At 37.1% G+C, this 22,125-nt stretch overlaps 1 protein-coding gene across 1 annotated transcript; it reads left to right on the forward strand.

Annotated features, from left to right (window-relative positions):
• Nucleotides 1–2,986: 2,986 nt before the first annotated feature.
• LOC115988808 (protein NRT1/ PTR FAMILY 2.6-like) lies at nt 2,987–21,393 on the forward strand. Its single transcript, XM_031112425.1, has 4 exons — nt 2,987–3,098; nt 3,208–3,425; nt 18,199–18,734; nt 20,451–21,393. The coding sequence occupies exons 1-4, from the start codon at nt 3,023–3,025 to the stop codon at nt 21,289–21,291; spliced, it is 1,671 nt and encodes a 556-aa protein (XP_030968285.1). The 5' UTR covers nt 2,987–3,022; the 3' UTR covers nt 21,292–21,393.
• Nucleotides 21,394–22,125: the final 732 nt, after the last annotated feature.

Here is a 22,125-nt window from a genome sequence, read left to right on the forward strand (position 1 = left end):
AGACATCCAGTGCTTTTTTAGAATATAAATTTTGAAGAAAACGGAGCTCGGAAGGGCCCCAAAAAAGCTACACAAAAATCGGACTAGAAATCAAGAAAATAACAAAATAGCCCGATGAGGATACATTAGGTGAGTTTATTCTGATACACTTCACCTAGCCCCCATTTTCCTCATTCCTCCTATAAATACCCCCTCTTTTTTCTTGTAAGAAATAGAGAAAATTTTGGTAAAAAGAAGGAAAAAAAAAAAAAAGGAGAAAATAGAGTTGAAAATTTCTGAAAAATCTTTAAAAGTCTCTCTCTAGGAAACCCTTTACACACACACACACACACAAAAACCCTCTTCCATTTTTTTGTAATTTGTTGGGTAAGCTTGTAGGGATGGGGTAGTTTTTCTATAACTACACCCATCCCATTCTCTTTATTCTCTCATGTAAATATCATCTCTCTATATATGAATTTCTTTTCTTTATATTGTCTCTATATTTTACTTGCTATATTGTTGTGTATATATCTCTTTATCTTTATGTCTATATAGTTATTGTTTGTTTGTGATGTTGTGATAGTTTCCCTAGATGGGTATTGAACCATCTCCTAGACTCTATATGGGAATTACTCTTAGGGGGAAGAAATCCCATTTCATCAGGCATCTAGGGATTTCTATTATTCTTACTTTATTTTTATGCATCCATTATAATTTCAAGTAATCCCTTCCCCTTTACATTATGTCATCCATTTTAATTTCAAGTAATCCCTTCCTCTTTATTTTTATGTCATCCCTTTAATTTCTTGCACAATCTCCCTCCCCTTTACTTTATTGCACTTACACACACACTACTATCTAGACACCTAAATTAAAAAAAAAAATTTCTATTCATTCCTCCTAAATGGATTTTAATCTTCAAGTAAAGCACACTTTGTCTTTCATTAGTCCTTATTTTCTTTTTCATTTTTTTTTAGTAGAAGGAAATTATAAAATTTTATGCATTTGCGGGCTTTTATTTTTGTAATGCTGATATTCAAGGTTTTTTTTATTTTTATTTTATTTTTTTTAAAATTTTTTTAATTTATGTTTCTTAACCATCACCTTAAGGAAAATTCCTAGAGCTGCCATTGGAGATGAGGGCAACTAGTGCAAGCCATTTCCTTAAATATGATGCAAGATGAACAAAACATGCTTTTGAGAAATAAAGATGTAAAGTCAACACCATACATTGGAAAAAATAAAAATAAAATTTAGGAACTAGGACCCAGAAGTGAAAAGAGATAAAAATGTCAGAGTTTTAACATTAAGTAGAGAAATAGAGATACAAATATTGTTGGCTTAGCACTAAGCATAGGAAGGAAATTCCCAACTTATAGATTCATGATTAATTATCTACAAATGAGACCTTTATTCAGTTAACTTAACTTTAATAAAGCTTTTTTTATCATCGAATGAGAAATCTAGAGTTCAATTTCTATTCACATTAAACACCAATTAGTGTCTTGTCTGGTAAACAACTTATCCAAAAAAAAAAAAAAAAACTTTTTATATAGGTTTTTTTAGGTTCTTTTATTGCATAAGAAAATGATAGGAAATTACTTCATAAAGTAAGGAAAGGAAGTAACTCGTAAAAAATTTAATTAAATTCTAAAAAAATCTCAACAACTACAACTATAATTTACTCCCTATCAGGTCCATTAATTGAATTAATCAACGTCAATAGTTGGATCCAGGTCCATTAATTGAATTAATTGGATCCAATTGACATATCTGATGACTGCATTATGATTGGCAAGGCCAAGGCAAACTTCAGTAAATATTCCAATACTTTTTTAATGAATGGATAAATAACCATCAATATGTGCAGACAATTAACTTTGCAAAGTATCTTATAGGGAAATTATTAGGTACTCTCAAAATACCATAAATACGTATCATCAATTTAATTAGTGGGACTCATCATTCATGTGAGAGGAGGAAATACGCATTTATGGTACTCCAGAAGTATACAATAATTTCCAAATCTTATAACTCAATTTATAAGAATCTTTTTATGTACACACCCGTTTAAGAAGAATCCAAATCTTCTGTTCCACTTTTCCTGCTCTACTTTATACTCCACCAATCTTCTATTTCACTTTTCCTACTCTAATTAATGGTAGTATTTAATTAATTAGGTGAATATGTGGCAAGCTTTTATTGGTGGAAAATAGAATGGAGTAGGAAAAGTAGGACAGAAGATTTAGACTCATTAAGACAGGAAATAAAGAATATTTATTCATTAAAAAAGAAAGGGTCATGCTAACGAGTGCCCCCTTAGGACACTTATTAATAATCCATTTTAGGAAAGTTTTGATATCACTTTTATGGGAAATAAAAAAAGGGTCATGCTAACAAGTGCCCTTAGAACACTCATTAATAATCTATTTGAGGAAAGTTTTGATACCACTTTTATGGAAAATGAAAAAAACTGTCAAAATATTAATTACTTTTTTTCATTTTCCATAAAAACTTTCTTTAAATGAATTATTAATGAGTGCCCTAAGGGCACTCGTTAGTATTTCTCATTAAAAAAACTGTCAAAATATTAATTACTTTTCTTTTTTATTTTCCATAAAAATTTTCTTTAAATAGATTATTAACCAGTGTCCAGTATTTCAAAAAAAAAGAAAAAAAAGAAATAAAGGATAACCACAAGTTTGTGAGCATCTTTTGGTATAAGACACACATTATTTTATAAATCGTGAGTTTGACTATTTAGTAGAATGTATTCAGCAAAAAGAGAAAAAGAAAAAAAAAAAGAAAAAGAAAAAAAACTATAAAGTAATATGCAATAGATTTTGTCTTTTGGCGTACATATTTCACTTTCTTAATTTATAAACAACCACGGTAGGCCAACGTGGACTAATCACAATATTTTCTCTGACAAGGAGTGAAGGTACCACAGGAATCTGACAAATCATACGACTTGATTAGCATATAACAAGAAGCAAAAAACTTCCATCTCACTTGGAATTAGCACAAGTTTACCTGCAATATGGAAAGTAGAGAAGCCCAAATTTCGAGCTCTGGTACCAAACGTGGTGGCTGGATCACCTTCCCCTTCATCAGTGGTCTCTCTTTCTTTCTCTCTCTCTCTCTCTCTCTAAAACATAAACACACACATACATGCACTGAATGTGTTGGACCAATATGTGCCTTATTTCTATTTATGTCAACCAGGAGCGGCGGCGGGTTTCACACTTGGAGGCGTAGGATGGTTGGCAAACCTGATCGTTTTTCTGATTCAGGAGTTCCATGTGAAAAGCATAAACGCAGCTCAGATTTATAACATAGCGAATGGTAGCACCAATTTGTTTCCGATCATTGGAGCAATAGTTGCTGACTCTTTCCTTGGTTCTTTCGCTGTTACCGCAATTTCTGCCTCTATCTCTTTGCTGGTAATACTCTTACTCTGTTGCAACTTACTGCAAGATGCATTTCTGTTGTGTGTATGCCTGTTGCTATGCTTGCTACACTCTCTGTTGCAATGGATAGATCTCTTGACTGTAACGAACTCAGCTTATTATGTACTTTATGAGTGTGTTTGCAAGCAGATGGTTTCTTTGATAGATGAGTTCATTATTGGCTAGATGTAGCAATTAATCATCCTATATGTATCTTTTCCAAGCTAATCAGGAAGAGATCAAACCTTTTCTATAAAAAAGAAAACACTCTCTCACCTTCCAAAAACAATATTGAAGAACACGAAATTTTTTTTATATTATTTTTATGTAGGTGTGTGTGTTGGACTACCTTTTTTTTTCTTTTTGATAACAGTGTGTGTTGGACTACATCTCTGAAAAAGGACTTCCAATTAAAAATATTATTTTGTTTGGCTCACATGGAAAGTTATTAATATTTTATATAAGCACGGTGGATCGGTACTGGTGGTTGTGGAAGTGGTGGGGGGTTGATAATAGCAAAGTTGGGTTGGTGATTGGTGGTGTAGTGAGTAGTGACCGCGAAGACAAGAAGCAGGTAACCAGGTATAGTGCTTCTTCTAGAAGTAGCCAGTTGCATATATTATTCTTTTAAGTATATTATTCTTGATTTTTAAGTATATTATTCTTTTTTTGCTGAATTAAGTATATATTATTCTGTCGATGACATGATTTGATCAAGATATTTTGAGTATATTATTCTTTAAGTATATTATTCTTTTTTTGCTGAATTAAGTATATATTATTCTGTCGATGACATGATTTGATCAAGTCCTAGTTAGAGTATTACCTTAAGTAGTCGTCATAATTATTGGTCTTGTGAGACAAAAACCTCATACAAAAAGTCCAATTATAAATGAGCTCCTTTACTTTTTTTGTTGACAAGCGTTTTTCATTTATTACAATTTGGAGTTTAACGTAAGTAGTCTTAGGGTCTGTTTGGATAGAATTTATTTTGCTGAAATTGAAAAGTGAAAACTTAAAACATTGTAGCAAAATAATTTTTAAATGTGTAAATAGTGCTGTGGGACCCATATTTAATGAAAAAATTGATAAAAAATGAAATTTGTGGGTCCGTGAACAGTGCACGGATGCACTGTTCATGCAAAACTGGTCAAAAGGTGCAGCTACTGTTCATGTACAGTAACCGCGTTGGGGTAAAACGCGTGCTCCCAAAAAAAAAAAAAAGAAGGCAAAACGCAGCAACTAAAACGCAGCAAACAAAACGCGTATCCAAACTAACACTTAATTATTGGTCTTGTGCGACAAAAACCTCGAGTACGAAAAGTTATTTTTTTTTTTTTTTTTGAGAACTTTTTTGGTTGTTTTAAGAGAGAGAAAGATAGAGTTTAAGACTTTAAGTCACAAAACAAAACCAAATTTGATTTTTGTGAGGAGTCTATTGTCATAATAATTTTCAAAACTTTGGCGGCAACTCGTCTACATGAACAAGTTGTAAGTGATGAAAAAAATGATAGGTCTATAATTCTACTACTTACAAGTCGTAACGTGGACAAATTATAAAAATAGTTGTGTTATCAAGCTTACTCTTTTGTGAGAGCTCTTTTGTTACCTTTATAATTTTTCAAATCTTGTAGTGACGTTCATGGACAAAGGCTTAAAAATTTGTATCACATAAATATCTCTTTTTTCTGTTTTATGATTGTCTCTCTGCGACTTTGTCACCTACTTTTATTTCACGAATCTGTGAAATACATGCATGAATCGCCCCCTACCCCTCCCCCCACAAACAATGGCCCAACACCCTTTTTTTTTTTTTTTTTTTTTTTTCTATAAACCCATTATTATTGGCTACACTAACAACAAACAGGTATGGTGGTGTTGCAATTTAGGACTAGAGGAAGCACATTCACACGAAAAAAAAGAAAAGAAAAAACGTTGACATAATATAATTATATTTAATGTGATTCAATCAACTCCATGCTTATGTCCATAAACAACATCAATAAAAATCCACTATCAATGATATAGATTACAACCACTCTCAATCAAACCTCATAACACTTACATTTCACACAAAAAACAGTCACAAACATAAACAAAACTTCTCACAAACACAAACTAACTCACAAACCTTTACATACATAAACTTACAATCCCAAAGTCCCAATACATCTAATATCTCTCTCACACTCATAAAACAAAGAAGCTCTCAACACAACCACATATATTTTTCTATCCCGAAAATCTATCAAACTACTTTTCGAAGAAAACCGCTCATGTTCTTCTAGAGGTTTGCTTCACTTCCCATGTGGGAGATCCTTGAAAGTCACCAAACACTTTGCAACAATTTCTATTTATAAAGCTCAAATTTTATTTATTGATGAACAATGAATATCCATTTACTTATTCAACATGCATTTTTCTTCCGTACCAAGAAACATTCATTTTCTTCTACACCAAGAAAAACATTTCCTTCCATGCCATGAAAACCTAAATCAAGTTAAATTAAGAATTTAAGGCAATTTATAGAAATTTCCATATTGACTTAAATTCCATCGAACAATCCTTATTTCTTCTCTTTGAAATTCTATTTTAATCCAAGTAAGATTTATTTGAAGATGTCGATCATTATTTCCAAATCAAAAGCAAACTTGTGTATGCATCTACCTCAAACCAATGTTGACGTTGCACTAGAAATAATTTTCTCGTGATCTTCACCAAGACCAAACCTTGTGTGTTGAAACCAATTGTTGTGATTTGGAGTTAGTGGGAGTGAATTCTAATGAAAAAAAAAATGTCCACACAAGAAAAAAATATTTAATAATGTTTGGCCAACTCCATGCTTACGTCCATAGCCAATGCCAACCAAAATCTACTATCAATGATACATGTTACAATCACTGTCAATCAAATCTCACAACACTCATAATTCATATAAACAATAGTCACAAACCTCACAAACATAAACATAACCTATCACAAACACAAACTAATGCACAAATCTCACACATAGTCACAAACCTCACAAACATAAACATAACCTATCACAGACACAAACTAATGCACAAATCTCACACACTTGAACTCATGAATATCCCAAAACCCTAGTACTCAAATTAACTCTATCACATTCACCAAAAAAAAAAAAAACTCTTAACATAACCATGAGTATCTTTCAACCCAAAAAATCTATCAAATTACTTTTTGAAGAAACTCACTCATGTTTTTTTAGGAGTCTTATCATTTTTCCATGTGAGAGGACACTTGTGCAAAAGTCACCGAACCTTTTGTAATAATGCCTCTTTATAAAACTCTAATTCTATTTCTTGATGGACAAGGAATATCTAATTACTTTTCAACAATAATCTTCCTTCCATGCCAAGAAAAACTCATTTTCTCTCATGCCGAGGAAAAACATTTCATTGTAGCCAAGAAAACTTAAAGCAAATCAAATTAGGAATTTGAGACAATTTATAATACATTGTGTGGGGCTAGAAAATTTATGTCCCGGCCCACTTTCCATTAGGACCTAGGGCTCGTGCCGAGGAGAGTAGTTGCCGATGACAAGTAATGAAAAACTAAGTAGCCTAGAGATGCAGCTGAGGATGACCCTGTCCTCAGCATCTCAAGGCTTGAAAGGGAAGAACGACATGTCATCAAAGGCAGCCTCCAAAGCACTCCCAAAAGAAAAGGCGAGTAGAATGAGACTCGCATGGGGGTACGGAGTGGGAGTGGTTCAAGGAAAAGACATCACCTCTGCATTGAATGCGCTAACAAACGTCCTAGCCATATTGATGGGAAAAGACTCCTGAACAGTGTGACTTCGGTTATTGTAACTAACATAAAGTAGGGGGAGGCAGCTGATGGGACAGGTACTCGAGTGGTTACCTGCCTGATCAATAGATGGAACGTCAAGATCAACTGAGAAGGGCTATATAATGTAAAGGCTTATGTGCCAAAAAAAGGGGGGGCCTGAAACCAGGGTACCCAAATAGAGAGAGGAATAATAAGAACATAAATCTTCATGGACAAGATCCATGGACAAGTTTAGTTCACCTCTGCGCGTCCACCATGAAAACCAAGTCTAACCACTGTCCGGTGACCAAGGCCTAGCCTTTCAATCCACGCTCTACAAATTATATTGTTTGGGCCCTTAACGTACGAACCCAATACTATTTTGGGGTCGTTACAAATTGAGTCCTTACAATTGGCGCCGTCTGTGGGAAGGGCTTGTGCGTTGGCACAGGCGGTGGATCGAGCTCCTGTCAATCAAGGGCCTACGAAAGCCCCTCCATCACTTCCAGCAGTTCGCTGTTGTTGCCCTAATATGAAGTTCCACTAGGGGCTATGCTTCGAAGCACCAATGGCACGGGCAGTTCTAGGGGCTTCCAACGTCAGGTCAACGCCCCACACCTTGGCCGAGGGGCTAATCCTCGAAACTTAAAGAAAATCTAAGTTTTGGACAGAATCAAGGTACTGTATGGTCCTCGGACTCAAACCTATGGGGAAACCAACTACTTAAAGAAAATCTAAGTTTTGGACAGAATCAAGATATTGCATGGTCCTCGGACTCAAACCTATAGGGAAACCAACTACTTAAAGAAAATCTAAGTTTTGGACAGAACCAAGATATTGCATGGTCCTCGGACTCAAACCTATGGGGAAACCAACTACTTAAAGAAAATCTAAGTTTTGGACAGAACTAAGGTATTGCATGGTCCTCAGACTCAAACCTATGGGGAAACCAACTACTTAAAGAAAATTTAAGTTTTGGACAGAACCAAGGTATTGCATGGTCCTCGAACTCAAACCTATGGAGAAACCAACTACTTAAAGAAAATCTAAGTTTTGGACAGAACTAAGGTATTGCATGGTCCTCGGACTCAAACCTATGGGAAAACCAACTACTTAAAGAAAATCTAAGTTTTGGACAGAACTAAGGTATTGCATTGTCCTCGGACTCAAACCTATGAGGAAACCAACTACTTAAAGAAAATCTAAGTTTTGGACAGAACCAAAGTATTGTATGGTTCTTGGACTCAAACCTATGGGAAAACCAACTACTTAAAGGAAGTCTAAGTACCAGGCTTGGCCTAACAGCACACTCGGCACCTCGGATGATACCTTTGGCTCCCCAGAAATACGTCGAGATACAAGTTTGACGTCCCATGGGCATGGGTAAGTTGGAATTCCGGGATGTAATCCCAAATGAATCATATGCACAGCCATTCATACATGTTAAAATAACTAGTTCAAAAACCATGAGGTTCGCAACAATAGTTAATATCGGCAAGGGCAATGAACATGTAATTTAAAGGAAAAAAGAAGAAAAGAATTTCATATATATGGTTAATGAGTCCAACTACAAGAAAAATCTAAAGTTTTTAAAACAAAAGGGAAACTAGTTAACAGTTAAACTAGAAACAAATACAAAAGTTGGCCAGGGCTTTTACTTCTTCAATTTCGTTTTGGCCACATCTTGGGAAGACCGAGCAGGATTAGCCTCGGAGCCCTGGGAGACATCCCCTTCTTGGGAAGGCTGGGTAGGAACAGCCTCAGTGCCATGGGAGACATCAGTAAGGGGAATGGCCTGAAGGGGTTGAACAAAGATGGCTGGCTCCTCAACACAAGAGATCTGAGCACTAACTATAGACGGGGCAACCTCCTAAGGCATCTCAGGATTCAAACCTCCAGGTGTTTCTGTCGCCCTATGAGTCTCTCCTCCCTCAGTCGACTCGCCAGGAGTGACGATGATCTAAGCAGCTTCTGACTCAGCAGCCTCAGCCTCCTGTGGAGCGCTCATAGCCTCGGAGTTGGTGGAGGCGGTCTCACGGATGGTTGGAGGGTAAAATATGCTCTCCGCCTTCCACAAGTCAAACGAAGCTTCCACCCTAACTCGTTTGAAGGCCTCTTCCCAAACCTGGAAGCAGTATAGCCTGCATACTCCAGAGATTTGAGCTTTAAGGGAGGCCTGGGTATTAGCCACCCCCGCTTCATAACCCTCCTCCTCGGCCTTGTCCTTAGCAGTTTCGGCCTCAGTTCTGGTAAACTTAGCCTCCTGCTTGACCCTCATGGCTTCATCCCTGGCAAATTCCGCCACGCCCTTAGCATTGTCTGCCATGATCAGTTTCTTCTTCAAATCACTGATTTGCTCCTTAGCAATCTGCAATTGCTCCTCGGCAGCGAGTAGGCGCTTTGTTTGTTCCTCGGCCTGTTTTTGGGCACCAGTCAAACCTGCCATGGCACTATCCCTGTCTCGGGTAGCCTCCTTTAAGTCCTCCCTGGCCTTCGTGAGGTCAGCCTCGGACTTTTTAAGGGTTCGCGCAGCATCAATACGTTTATCGCGCTCAAGCTCTACGGTCTTACTCTGCCTTTTAACTTCTTCCTCCATCCTATAGGTGGCCTGGATAGCCTGCCAATTGAGACAAGTATATTGTGAATGAAAATCTGGGAGCAAGAATTGATAGAGTCTTAGGTTTCAAGAGTCTTACCATACCCAAGTACCTCTTCGCGTTGAGAAAAGCCTCCTACATCCTCATATCTTTCAACTCCTCCACGTCAGTAGGAAGCAGCATGGTCCTCCCTAGCGCGTCGGCCACATAACCATCTTCGCCGTCTCCAAGGTTCCTCATGGACGCGTTCTCCAACAATGGCTCCCCGTGGAGCATTGGGGCAGGAAGCCAAGCACTCGGCGCGGATTGGGCTTCGATCCCTTTCTCTAGGCTTTGGTGCCCGATCTTTAACTGTCTTTGAGCTCGTGGGTCTTCGTCCCTCTCCTGAGAGGATTGGGATTTTCCCCCATCCATGGGTTCCTTACCCTTGGGACTCTTCTTTCTCTTTGAGTCAGTGGGCTCCGGCCGAGGAGGCAGAGCTGATTGGGGAGGAGCAGGAAGTTTGGGACGGGGAGATTGTGGCTGCGACTTAGTAGAGGAGGACCTAGTTTGGACGGGCTGGAGCTAAGGTGGGGGAGTTGGAGCATTGGATTTCGGTTTTCCCTGTGCACCCTTCCCCGGCTGACCCTCGATGAGGTCGAACAAGCTGATCGGGGGCTTTCTCTTAAGACCCATCTCGGCTCGGGAGGATGTTCCCACTGACAACAGTTCCGTTTCGGACAAGTTAGGGTCACCCAGATCACCAGAAGGATCCTCGGATGGGTCAGCTTGGTCAAATGCCCCAAAACCCTCCTCGGACAGACTCAAATTACCTTCGTCTTCCGCTGCCTGATGAGACGACGAAGAGTCCACCATTGGGATGCCCTCTGGGACAGGAGATCCTTCGAAGATCAAAAACCCGTGCTCAACTACGGTGATTTTTGGAAGCCGAGGATTGTTAGTGCTGATCACGTGCTTTGGGTCGGCAAATGACTTTTGGATGGGGTCATACCCTAAGATTTTGTGAGCAGTTCTGACTTGACCATCCTCATCATTTACAAAAATTGTCGCTTGAAGAACAGTCTCCAAATCAACCCGGTTAATCAGATGAAAGTGTCGGTGAAAGGCGTTTGGATCTGCAAAAAGAGACATGTACACGGTTAGTAGCCGAATCACACCAAATTAAGACGGCGCAAAGGAGTGGCACCCTCCTACTCTTTATACCCTACCTGGTTCTCCCTCTACCATCGGGCAAGGGAGGCCATCATGTCACTCCCCAGATACGATAAGAAAGTCCTTGTTCAACCCTTTGTTAGAGTCGGGGAGGCACTGGATTAGCCGAACCCTATCGTCTCTCGTCTTCATGTAGTAGGATTTGCCCTTCAAATTTTGGAGATTGTAGCACCAATTTACATCATGATGGGTTAGTTTTAGCCCCATTTTCTCGTTTAAGGCATCCACACAACCCAGAATCTTAAACATATTGGTAGCACATTGGGTGGGAGCTAATCGGAAATGTCTAAGATAACTCCTCATTATCGGCCCCATGGGGATTCTCATACCCCCCTCTATGAAGGCGAGAATGAGAATTACCACCTCGCTCGTTCTTCTCAGAAGATGCCACTCCCCTGCCTTGCAGTGCCTCAAACTTACGTTGGAGGGAATCCTATAGTCGGCGATGAACTTTTCCATCGCCTCTTCGCTCTCAACCAATTTTTTCAATTTCACTATCTCTAAGAACTGCCAAACAAACTCAGAGGATGACGGGAGAAGGAGAGGAACAAAAGAAAAATAAACCCAGAAAAGAAAAAGCACGAGTTAGTGAAGGCAGAGAACTTACAGAAAAGAGGAAAGCTTCCTCGGACAGGCTTTTTGTGCTGGAGATAAACTTGAATTTGGATGAAGGTTTGGATAAACCCAGGATATATGCGCTAGAACTCTTAAGTGCAAAAGTGAGGAGACAAATCAGTTCCAAAAATCATTTATACCTCCCATCGAAAGTAACTGCACGAATTTTCCTGCCCATAAAGGCAAGGGAATCTCCACCGTTAGATCACCATCGCGCCGTTGAACGTGGGAAGCACAGAGCCGCCCGCATTTAATGAAGACACGTTTCATCTTCCAAAGGCTCCAAGAATGTGTCTCGGGCAGATGAAGAGTCTCGGGAACCGATAGGTGACAAGGATTGACAAGCTTTGACAAAGGCCTGATGTCATTAAAACCCTCCTATTTGTCCGAGAATCCGGACAGCAGGATTTTGAGGGGCTATTGTGGGGCCAGAGAATTTATGTCCCGGCCCATTTTCCATTAGGACTCAAGGCCTGTGCCGAGTAGAGTAGTTGCCGAGGACAAGTAATGAAAGACCAAGTAGCCTAGAGATGCAGCCGAGGATGACCCTGTCCTCGGCGTCTCAAGACTTAAAAGGGAAGAATGACATGTCATCAAAGGCAGCCTTCAAAGCGCTCATAAAAGAAAAGGCGAGTAGAATGGGACTCGCATGGGGGTACGGAGTGGGAGTGGTTCAAGGAAAAGACGTCACCTCCGCATTGAATGCACCAACAAACGTCCTAGCCATATTGATGGGAAAAGACTCCTGGACAGTGTGGCTTTGGTTATTGTAACTAATAGAAAAGTAGGGGGAGGCGGCTGATGGGACAGGTACTCGAGTAGTTACCTGCCTGATCAACAGATGGAAGGTTAGGATCAACCGAGAAGGGTTATATAATATAAAGGCTTATGTGCCAAAAAAAATGGGGGGGGGGGGCCTGAAACCAAGGTACCCAAATAGAGAGAGGAATAATAAGAACATACAGCTTCATGGACAAGATCCATGGACAAGTTTAGTTCACCTCTACGCGTCCACCATGAAAACCAAGTCTAACCACTGTCCGGTGACTAAGGCCTAGCCTTTCAGCCCACGCTCTACAAATTATATTGTTTAGGCTCTTAACGTACAAACCCAATACCATTTTGGGGTCGTTACAAATTGAGTCCTTACACATTGTCTTAATATATATGTTATTTAATTCTCTTCTTGATATCATATATTACTTGGGAAAAAAGAAAATAGAGATATGGAATACCATGATTACAGTAGTGGTGTTGTAGAAGTTCTAGAGTGCGTCTGGTCTCACATTTTTTTTTTAAAATTTTGAAAAACATGCGTATTTGGATTAGAACTCTTAAGCCATGCGTTTGGCTTTCCATTTTTTTTTTTTTAAATTAAGTTTTTTAAAAGGATGACACATTTTTAAAACTTGAGATACATAACTTTTAATACTACACATACAACATTTTCACAACAAATATTAGGTAGGATATTTTTACTAGTTATAATCTAAGCCTACAACTAATACCATTTTTCTACATACCAATAATAGCCGGCATCAAGGTTATCATGATCGAGATCCTACACGGGGTCGGTGAGAGGGTTCGAGGATCGGATCATAGGATCGACACAAGGATTGTAAGATCTTACTTTCCGATTAGAAAAAATATACTAAAAGAATACCATAATTAATTCATAATATATATTAAAGAAACATTGCAAAAAAGTAATTTTTGACACAAATTAGTGAAATTACTAATAAAAAGCAAGGTACCAAATTAAAAATATATAAACTAAGTTCAAAATTCAAAAGTTACAACTCACAAATACCAAGTTCTAAGTTAAACAACTTAAAGCAAATAACAATGTCAATACCTGATGTCTCACATAAACAACACAAAGTAAATAACAATGTTTCAAACATCACCACAAACACACTTAATCATCAACACCAAAGTTTTGGTTATCTTGGATGGGTTCCTCAAAGAATGATGATCAATATAAACAACATTCTCATCCTTGTTAGCAGAATTGCCAAAAAAAAAAAAAAAAAATCTTCGTCGTTGATTGTCTCTTTCATAGTGGTGTCATTGTCAGATTTCTTAACTTCTCACACTCACCTTCTACTCTTTAGTAGTCTCGTCTCTTCTCTTTTGTCTTCTGTGGTTTTGTTTATTAGGTTAAGGTGATGACTGATGTGAGCCTTAAGGTTTTATTTTTTGCTTTTTAAAAAAAAAAAAAATATATGTTTTATTATTATTATTTTTTAATTTGGGCTAGGGCCACTGGGTTGATATGTTTATTACATTTCGGCCCTTTGTGCTCCATTTAGAGGCCTAAAATAAGCCCCCCAAAAAAAATAAAAATTGGATTTTCCTTTTATAGCACATGATCTTTAGTATAACTATGAGATTGGGATCCTACATGGACTTCACTTTAGTAGAGATTCTAGTGAGATCCAAGAAATTTTTAGGGATGTATCCTAAGATCTGAATTGGAATACTGGTAATCATAGTTTGCATTTCTCCACTAGTTTTAAATATAAATTTGCATTTTGTACCATCATTTCTTTAAGTATGAAAATTCTAAAATATCCTCACAAAATTGCATAATGATCAAAATTCCAAATAAAAAATCCATTGCCATGTGGTAGTTTGCCATCATCTATCTCCTCTATGCCTTTCCATTGTTTTCCAATCACAGTCATTGTTGTCCACAAGCTGGGGGAACGTTAAAAACTTTTAAGGGGGTGTTTGGTTTGCAGTGATATGCCCTTGATGTGATGTACATTTTCTTAATGTGACATCAAGGTGTTTGGTTCATTTGATTTTTTCTTACATTACCATAATTTAAGATTATGAAATATATCACATAACCTTAATCACATTACCTTCTTAAATAGGGGTGATCTAATATTACTTATTGTTGGGGATGTAATAATTTATTGAATTGACAAAATTGCCCATGCTAGTAAATTTTATTTTACTCATGAGAATGACTAAAATATTGAGAAACCTCTAAAATACCCTAAACCTCTAAAATGACCAAAATACCCTTGAAATATCCAAAATGACCGCAATACCCCCAAAACTTTGACAATGACCAAAATACTCTCAAAACATCAGAAAACTACCAAAATACTCACGAAACCTCTAAAAAAAAAAATGATCAAAATACCTCTAAACCTAAAAAATGATAAAAATACCCTTGAAACCATTAAAATGACCAAAATACCTTTTAAGCTTCTAAAATGACCAAAATACTCCTGAAAATTCTAAAATGACGAAAATATTCCAAAACCTAAAAAATTACTAAAATAAACATGAAACCTCTCAAACGACCAAAATACCCTAAAACCTAAAAAATGACCTAAATGCCCCTAAAGCCTCTAAACTGGGAAAAAATATTTTAAAATCTCTAAAATAACGGAAAATACCTTGTGTGGGGGTAAGGGCCCAAAATCATGTATTGGGCTTTCGGCTTCACCCGGGACAATTGACAAGTCCGAGAAGAAGAAAAAGGTTGTTAAAGGGACTCCCAATTAAGGTCTCATAAACAGGGAACCCAAGAAGGATGATCCGAGGAGGAACACTTCCTTAGATGCGATGGGTGTAGCTCGAATGCATAACTCTGGCAATTAGAGGGCCCCTTCGAAAGGCCATAGTGACAGGAATGTGCCATATAAACATACGGGGAAGAAGGAAATGCAAAATATCTAAAGAAAAGATGCTACCACTGCATTAAATGCATTGTAGCTACTTTTCTCGCCGCATTTATGTGGAGAGGAGCTCTGAATAGTACTGCTTTGGTTACCACAACTCACAAAAGGCTGAAGGGGGGTGTCTGATGGGATGGGCACTTAAGTGGGAGCTTAGATGATCAACAAGTGTAGGATCAAGATGGCCAAAGGAGGGCTATATAATGGGAGAGATCCTTAGGAGAAGAGGGGGGAAAAAAGAGGGTAGCAGCCTAAACCATCTTAGAGTTCAACGATGATGAACATACAATAACGGTGGTTTCTTCAGACCGAAAGTCCATTGCTATTAATATCTCTTATTTGTATTTGACTATCTTTTAATCCTATACTAGCCGTTACTCAACTCATTAGGACTCAGTTCTTCGACCCATTCTCTATAAATTCATTGTATTGGGCTCATTGGACCAAGAATCCATACATTTTGGGTTTGGGGCCCAAATAGAACCCTACAATTGGTGCCGTCTGTGGGGAGAACTTGTGTGTTAGTGAGTGCAACAGTTAGACATGGTAGGATTAGGTCCATACCAAGAAAACCCACGTCAAGCAGGCCCTTAGCGGATGGAACCCATGGGTCTCAATGACAGGGACATTTTTCTGGCCTTGAACATGAACAAAATCAGGAGAATGAGAGGAATCGAGAGGGGAGTGTGCATACCGCCCAGACGAGCAACAGCCACTCCCAAGTGGCCAGTTGCATATCCCGGAGACAAAACAACAACCAAGCCATGCAACAGGAGATAGATTACTTGAAAAAGAAACTGTGCTATGCACAGCGGAGGCGGTCTCCTTCCAGTTCTAACATATCCTCAAATCGCAAAAAATTGTTACTATAATAATTTTAATTATTTGTAAGAATGTTAATGAATCAATTATATAAATGTTATATTCTTGGATTATGATTAGAATGTAGTTTAATGGACCAAATACCTTAATATCACATTAAGGTAATGTGATTACATGAATCTAAGATTATAAGAATGTAACATTACACCTTGATGTAGCATCAAGAAAACCAAGCTGCCCCTAAGAGATTTCCATAGGCCAATGCAAAACTACAAATCAAGTTGGGACCAGTTCAATGCCAAGTACCACTCCATTCTCGACTTGAAAGAATCGTAGTTAGTGATTGGTTAGATGCATGGACGAAGTTATTCTTGGGCTTTGGGGGGCAATCTCCCCCTCCCCCCAGCAATAGACACACACATTAAAAAAAAAAAAAAAAAAACTTGCAGCAGATGCATGCCCTCATTTATTTTCATAAATGATTGCATTGTAATGTATTAAGAAACAAGAATTTTGTGTCTTTTTCTTTATTGATTGTTTGTTAATACTAAATAAATGCTTATTTGGAGTTTCTAAATGATTATTTTTTTTGTTCATACTTTTGCCCCACTAACTCCAAGTGTTAGGTTCTAAAAATTTAAAACAATTGGCAAATCGTGAGGACAAACTTGTTTAGATATAAATCATATAGTCTATATAGTATATTAGACAATGCTCAAGGTGTCAAGTCAAAATAAAAGAACATGAAAGTTGCAGGTTCAAGAAATCAAAACTTGCCAAGCTCGACATCGAGACATAGATTTGCAGAATTTTAATTTTGGCCTAACAGCTCATTAAGCCCAATATGTGATTAGGGTTTCAGATCTAATTCACATAGTATTTAAATGAAATCCTAAGGCACATTTTGTTATGACTTTTGAGCTTCTCTTTTAAGATCTAAAAGGTTCTATGCCTTCTCCATTCAAAGTCACTACTAGAAAACAACCTACATACTATAAGAATCAATAGATCTGAAGTTGCTGTATTCTAGTCATCAAAGGTGTTAGATCTAAATCTTCAGGGGCTATCTTGGAGTCATAGACTAGAGGTCTATGTGGGAGATCTAAAGCGTGAACTAGAGGTTTATGTGAAAGCAGATTCACATCAAATATGTCGAGGGGTTCAGAGCTCAGTTTGGTAACTGTAGTTAGAGTTATTACGAATTGGTATTCTTAATTGTAAATCTCAATTTGATATAATGGATTGTTCTCTTGGGATTATTCCTCCCAGGTTTTTTTTAACCTTAGAACAAGTTGTTTCATTAATTTTCTTGAGTCATCACATCTTGTGTTATTAAGATTTCCGTTGTGCATCTTGATTGTGATGAATTTTTAACCTAAATTTGATTAATTGACCTAAGTAATTACTTGGCTAATAAATTAGGTTAAAAATATTTTGTTTTCCAAGGCTCTAAAACTTTAACACCAAGTTCTAGCTCCATTCTTGATGATGTGCCCAATGCATGATTTCCTTTCAAATTGGGCTAATGCACTTCTGAAGTTTTATCATGCAAAAGAAGGGGCTGAGACACTTTCTTTTATAACAAAAAAATTACACTAAAGAAAGTTGTCATTGTTATTAGTATTTGTAAAGCTTAACACATCAACGGTGTTGTGAGATTTTATTGTGACTATAATATTTCTCAAAATTCTTTATGTATTATTATTGTTGTTGTTGTTGCATTTTAATGTTTTATTGCATTAAAAATGATTGGATAACCTAACAACATAGTTAAGCTCTTTTCGGTAATTTGCACCCAACAATAGTTTTATACCATTGTTATCCACACGCGTACCTGACAAAAACAAAATTTTTTTAAAAGACTTTACCAAACACGTAAGTACGATTTTAAAACATCTTAGCCAAACGGATGATGATTAGCATTTTTTTGTGGTTCTGCCCTCTACTATTCTAAGGCAATACTAAAGCTACAACTTGAACAGGTACAATAAGTAGCATTCTTATAATCCAGACTATTTACCTTTGCAGGGCATAATTCTCATAACCTTGACTGTAATACTTGATCCCCTGAGACCTCAGTCATGTAATAATGGATCAAGCTTGTGCACACCACCCTCGAATGTCCAATATGCAGTCCTATACGCTGGTTTAGCTATGGCAAGTTTTGGGTTGGGAGGTACACGATTTACCATTGCAACAATGGGAGCAAACCAATTTGATAAGCCAAAGGATCGACAAATTTTCTTCAACTGGTATTTCTTTACTTTCTATTTTGCCTCTGCGGTTAGCAACATGGCTATTGTCTACATTGAGGATAATGTAAGTTGGAGAGTGGGATTTGGCATATGTGCAATTACTAACTTCATTGGCTTGGCCTTTCTCTTATTGGGAAACCGCTTCTACCTTCACGATAAGCCACAAGGGAGCCCATTCACAAGTATAGTTCGTGTTATTGTTGCCACTATTCAAAAATGGAAGATTGAACTCTCATCCAACATCGAGGATTACTACTACAAGCATGATGGAATCACAGAAACAGCTACAATACCTAAAATGAGCTTCAGGTATGAAGTTGAGTTATTAATATTTGTAAACTTGGTCTCTATATAATCATGATTTTACAGATAACTGCTACAATTACTTTCCAGGTGCCAATCTTTAGAACTTTGAATGAAATTTTAGCCAACGTTCTAGGGTAAGAAATTGAAGTTTGTGTCCTTAGTATTGAACAGCATGATTGCTGTTGCTTATGGAAATTAAATTATTCACTTTTGAAATTGAAAATAATTATCGTACTTTTTCTTTTTTTGGTTACCATTATTATTTTATACTTACATCCAAAAATTCCCAACAAATTTTTTATGGACATACATTTTGAAGTACCATTAGACTCTTAGAGATCATTCTTTTCGAACTCATCAAAAAACTCATACTTCTGATGAATTTGCATTTAAGCACATGCCAATGCACTATATATGTGCATCTAGTATCTCACATAATGGGATATTACAGCATTCTCACTCAACTAGCCACATTTTATATAAAAGATCAGTTTTCTACTTTAATTTGCCCGCTTTTCTAATGCACTCTCTTCAGCAAATTTTCTAAAACCTATATATATATATATATATATATTTTGTTAGATGTACTTTTGTGCTAGCAAACCCGTTTCTAAAACCTTGTTCACATGGAATTGAGTTGTGCAAGTTTTAGTGTCTAGATTAATGGTAGAAGTGCTACATTGAAGGCACAAGAAACTACTTATAAAGCTGTCAAGACTCTGGTCTTGATTGCCGTTGAACCAATTGAGCTTTATTAAAGCTCAATTCCAGTTGACTGATCAAGCCTCGGGCAAAACATTTTCTTAGTTTGCGGCTTATGATGAATAGAGACCTAGAGATCCAAGCACTAGGGTTCCAGAACGTATTTATAGACTTATTAGGTCATCATAAACATAAGTAGATCAAACACACATTGAAAAGGAGATCTTGATGTGATGTCTGTGTGCCAAGGGTTTGTACCAAGTGAAGTTTTTGGCGCTATTGCCTGATGATTTAAATTATCTTTTCATTTGGTTTTTAGATTCACAAGAAGTGTTTTGCCGCATCATCATCACAATCAGTTTTGTTGTTTACATGACTAACTAAAAAAAGATGATTACAGCTTCGTAGTCACCCTCCCTTAACCACTTAATTATCTGGTATATATAGCAATATTCTGGATGCAACATATAACTTCTGCTTATCTTAATTCATTCATGCCTATGTCATTGTGGAACACTAATACAATGGAACTCCACTATCCGTGGTCAACATGATAGAACTGCTGCTTATGGTGGTGGTGGTTTGAGCACTACAATGGTAGTAAATGTATTTGGATCGAATTGAATTTGAATAAAATTTTCTTACTTAAAATATTGACAAATCATACCTTCTCTAAAGGGGGTTGTCTGGGGTATATACGGGTAAGTTCTTGGAGAAAATCGAAATGCCTATTTTTCACATTAGTCTCTAGCTAGTAGAAGGTTGTACTAAATTCAGTTTACCAAATCAACTTACCTTTGAGGTTACTCCCAGAAATCAACTTAACACAAAAGCTCTAATGGAAAAAAGAACATAGATGATGGCCATTAACGTTTTGAAATATGCAACCAAAATCATATGGAGATCATTTTAATTCTCAAGTTTCATAATACATTTTGACATAAGAATAGTATGATAAACATTATAAGCCAATACTTTATTTGACAAACAAAAGCTAAAGACACACTCTTAATGCAGGTTCCTCAATCGTGCAGCATTTAAAACAGAAGGAGATGTTGGATCGGATGGTTCAATTGCGAAACCTTGGAGGATATGCACAATACAACAAGTAGAAGATCTCAAAACCCTTATTAGGATTTTCCCTTTATGGTTATCAGGTATATTCTTAAGTACCCCAATAGGAGTCCAAGGCAGTTTGACAATTCTCCAAGCTTTATCCATGGATCGCCACCTTGGGCCTCATTTTCAAATCCCTGCTGGGTCTATCCTAGTTGTATGCATGATCTCCACATCTGTATTTCTTGCAATTATTGATCACTTCCTATGTCCTATGTGGCAGAAGCTAACTCATAGGTCTCCTACATACCTCCAACGAATAGGATTAGGACATGTGCTAAACATTCTAAGTATGGCAATTTCAGCACTAGTGGAAGCGAAGCGACTCAAAATAGCCCAAGCCCACCATCTCCAAGATCAGCCTGGGGCCATAGTGCCCATGTTGGCATTGTGGCTATTTCCACAATTAGCTTTGGTTGGCATCGGAGAAGCATTTCATTTAGGACAAATAGCATTATATTATCAAGAATTTCCTATGGCACTTAGAAGTACATCAACTGCAATGATTGCAATGATTATAGGGATTGCCTTTTATTTGAGCACGGCTTTGATTGATCTTGTCCGAAAGGTTACTGGATGGTTACCAAATAATATAAATAATGGGAGGCTAGATAATGTGTATTGGTTGTTAGTTGTGGTGGGAGTGCTTAACTTTGGTTATTACTCGGTGTGCGCTTCTTTATACAGGTATCAAAATGTTGAAAAGGAAGAAGAAGGTAGTAATTCTGGCACTAATAGATGATGCTCATGGTGAAAAATGCAAGAAGCTCACTTGTATTTCTCTATTAATAGGCTTAGGGTACATATTTAATATTTTCATAATCGTTGATATGGACTATTATAATTAGTGTATAATAAAAGTAGAATTGGTGGTAGACCAAGGTGAAATGATGTTGATTTAATCATTATAAATCATGTTAACAATTGTGTAAATTATTATGTCGGCAATGTTACTAGTTTTAAGACCACTGTATGTGCAATTTTATTGTGAACTATAAAAGAGACAATATTGATGTTTGTATTTTATCATTTTACAAAAAAATGGCAATTTAATAAATGAAAAAAAAAAAAGTAATAAGAAGAATAAAAAAAACCCCCTAAGTATTTGTCCGAATCAGCCCATATCTAAAGATTTCTTGATTGAAATGTGGATTCTATTATTATTTTGACAAAGAAGAGAGAAGATGATGATGATGATGAAGAGATGAAGAAGAAGAAGATGATTGAAACATAAAGAAATCATCGGCTCCACATGCATTCAGAGAGAAATGAGGGGTTACAGATTTCAGAGAGATCTCCACCTCTCTCTCTTCCTCTGAGAGCAGAACCTCATGGATTGAAATGTGGATTCTGAACCAGCAAATTACTTTCATCACGTAGAGTAGTTCCAATGGAATAAGTCAATAAACATCATATCTGATGTCTGCACCATAATTGCCAAAGTAACTTTAGTAACTGTTCTATCACTTTCTTGATCGCTACAATGTCAAATAGTGGTCTGCCATTTCTCTCTCTCTCTCTCTCACCCCCCCCCCCTCCCAAAAAGTTGCAAATATATTTAACATTAGCCAAAAGT

The sequence above is a fragment of the Quercus lobata genome, chromosome 1, assembly GCF_001633185.2.
Source record: "Quercus lobata isolate SW786 chromosome 1, ValleyOak3.0 Primary Assembly, whole genome shotgun sequence".
NCBI lineage: Eukaryota > Viridiplantae > Streptophyta > Magnoliopsida > Fagales > Fagaceae > Quercus > Quercus lobata.

Bases quoted from the DNA above. Each gene is read 5' to 3' on its own strand.
- LOC115988808 (XM_031112425.1), top strand. From the start codon at position 3,023: ATGGAAAGTAGAGAAGCCCAAATTTCGAGCTCTGGTACCAAACGTGGT. The intron at 3,426-18,198 runs GTAATACTCTTA...TTACCTTTGCAG, and splicing joins CTGCCTCTATCTCTTTGCTG to GGCATAATTCTCATAACCTT. The intron at 18,735-20,450 runs GTATGAAGTTGA...CTCTTAATGCAG, and splicing joins ATACCTAAAATGAGCTTCAG to GTTCCTCAATCGTGCAGCAT.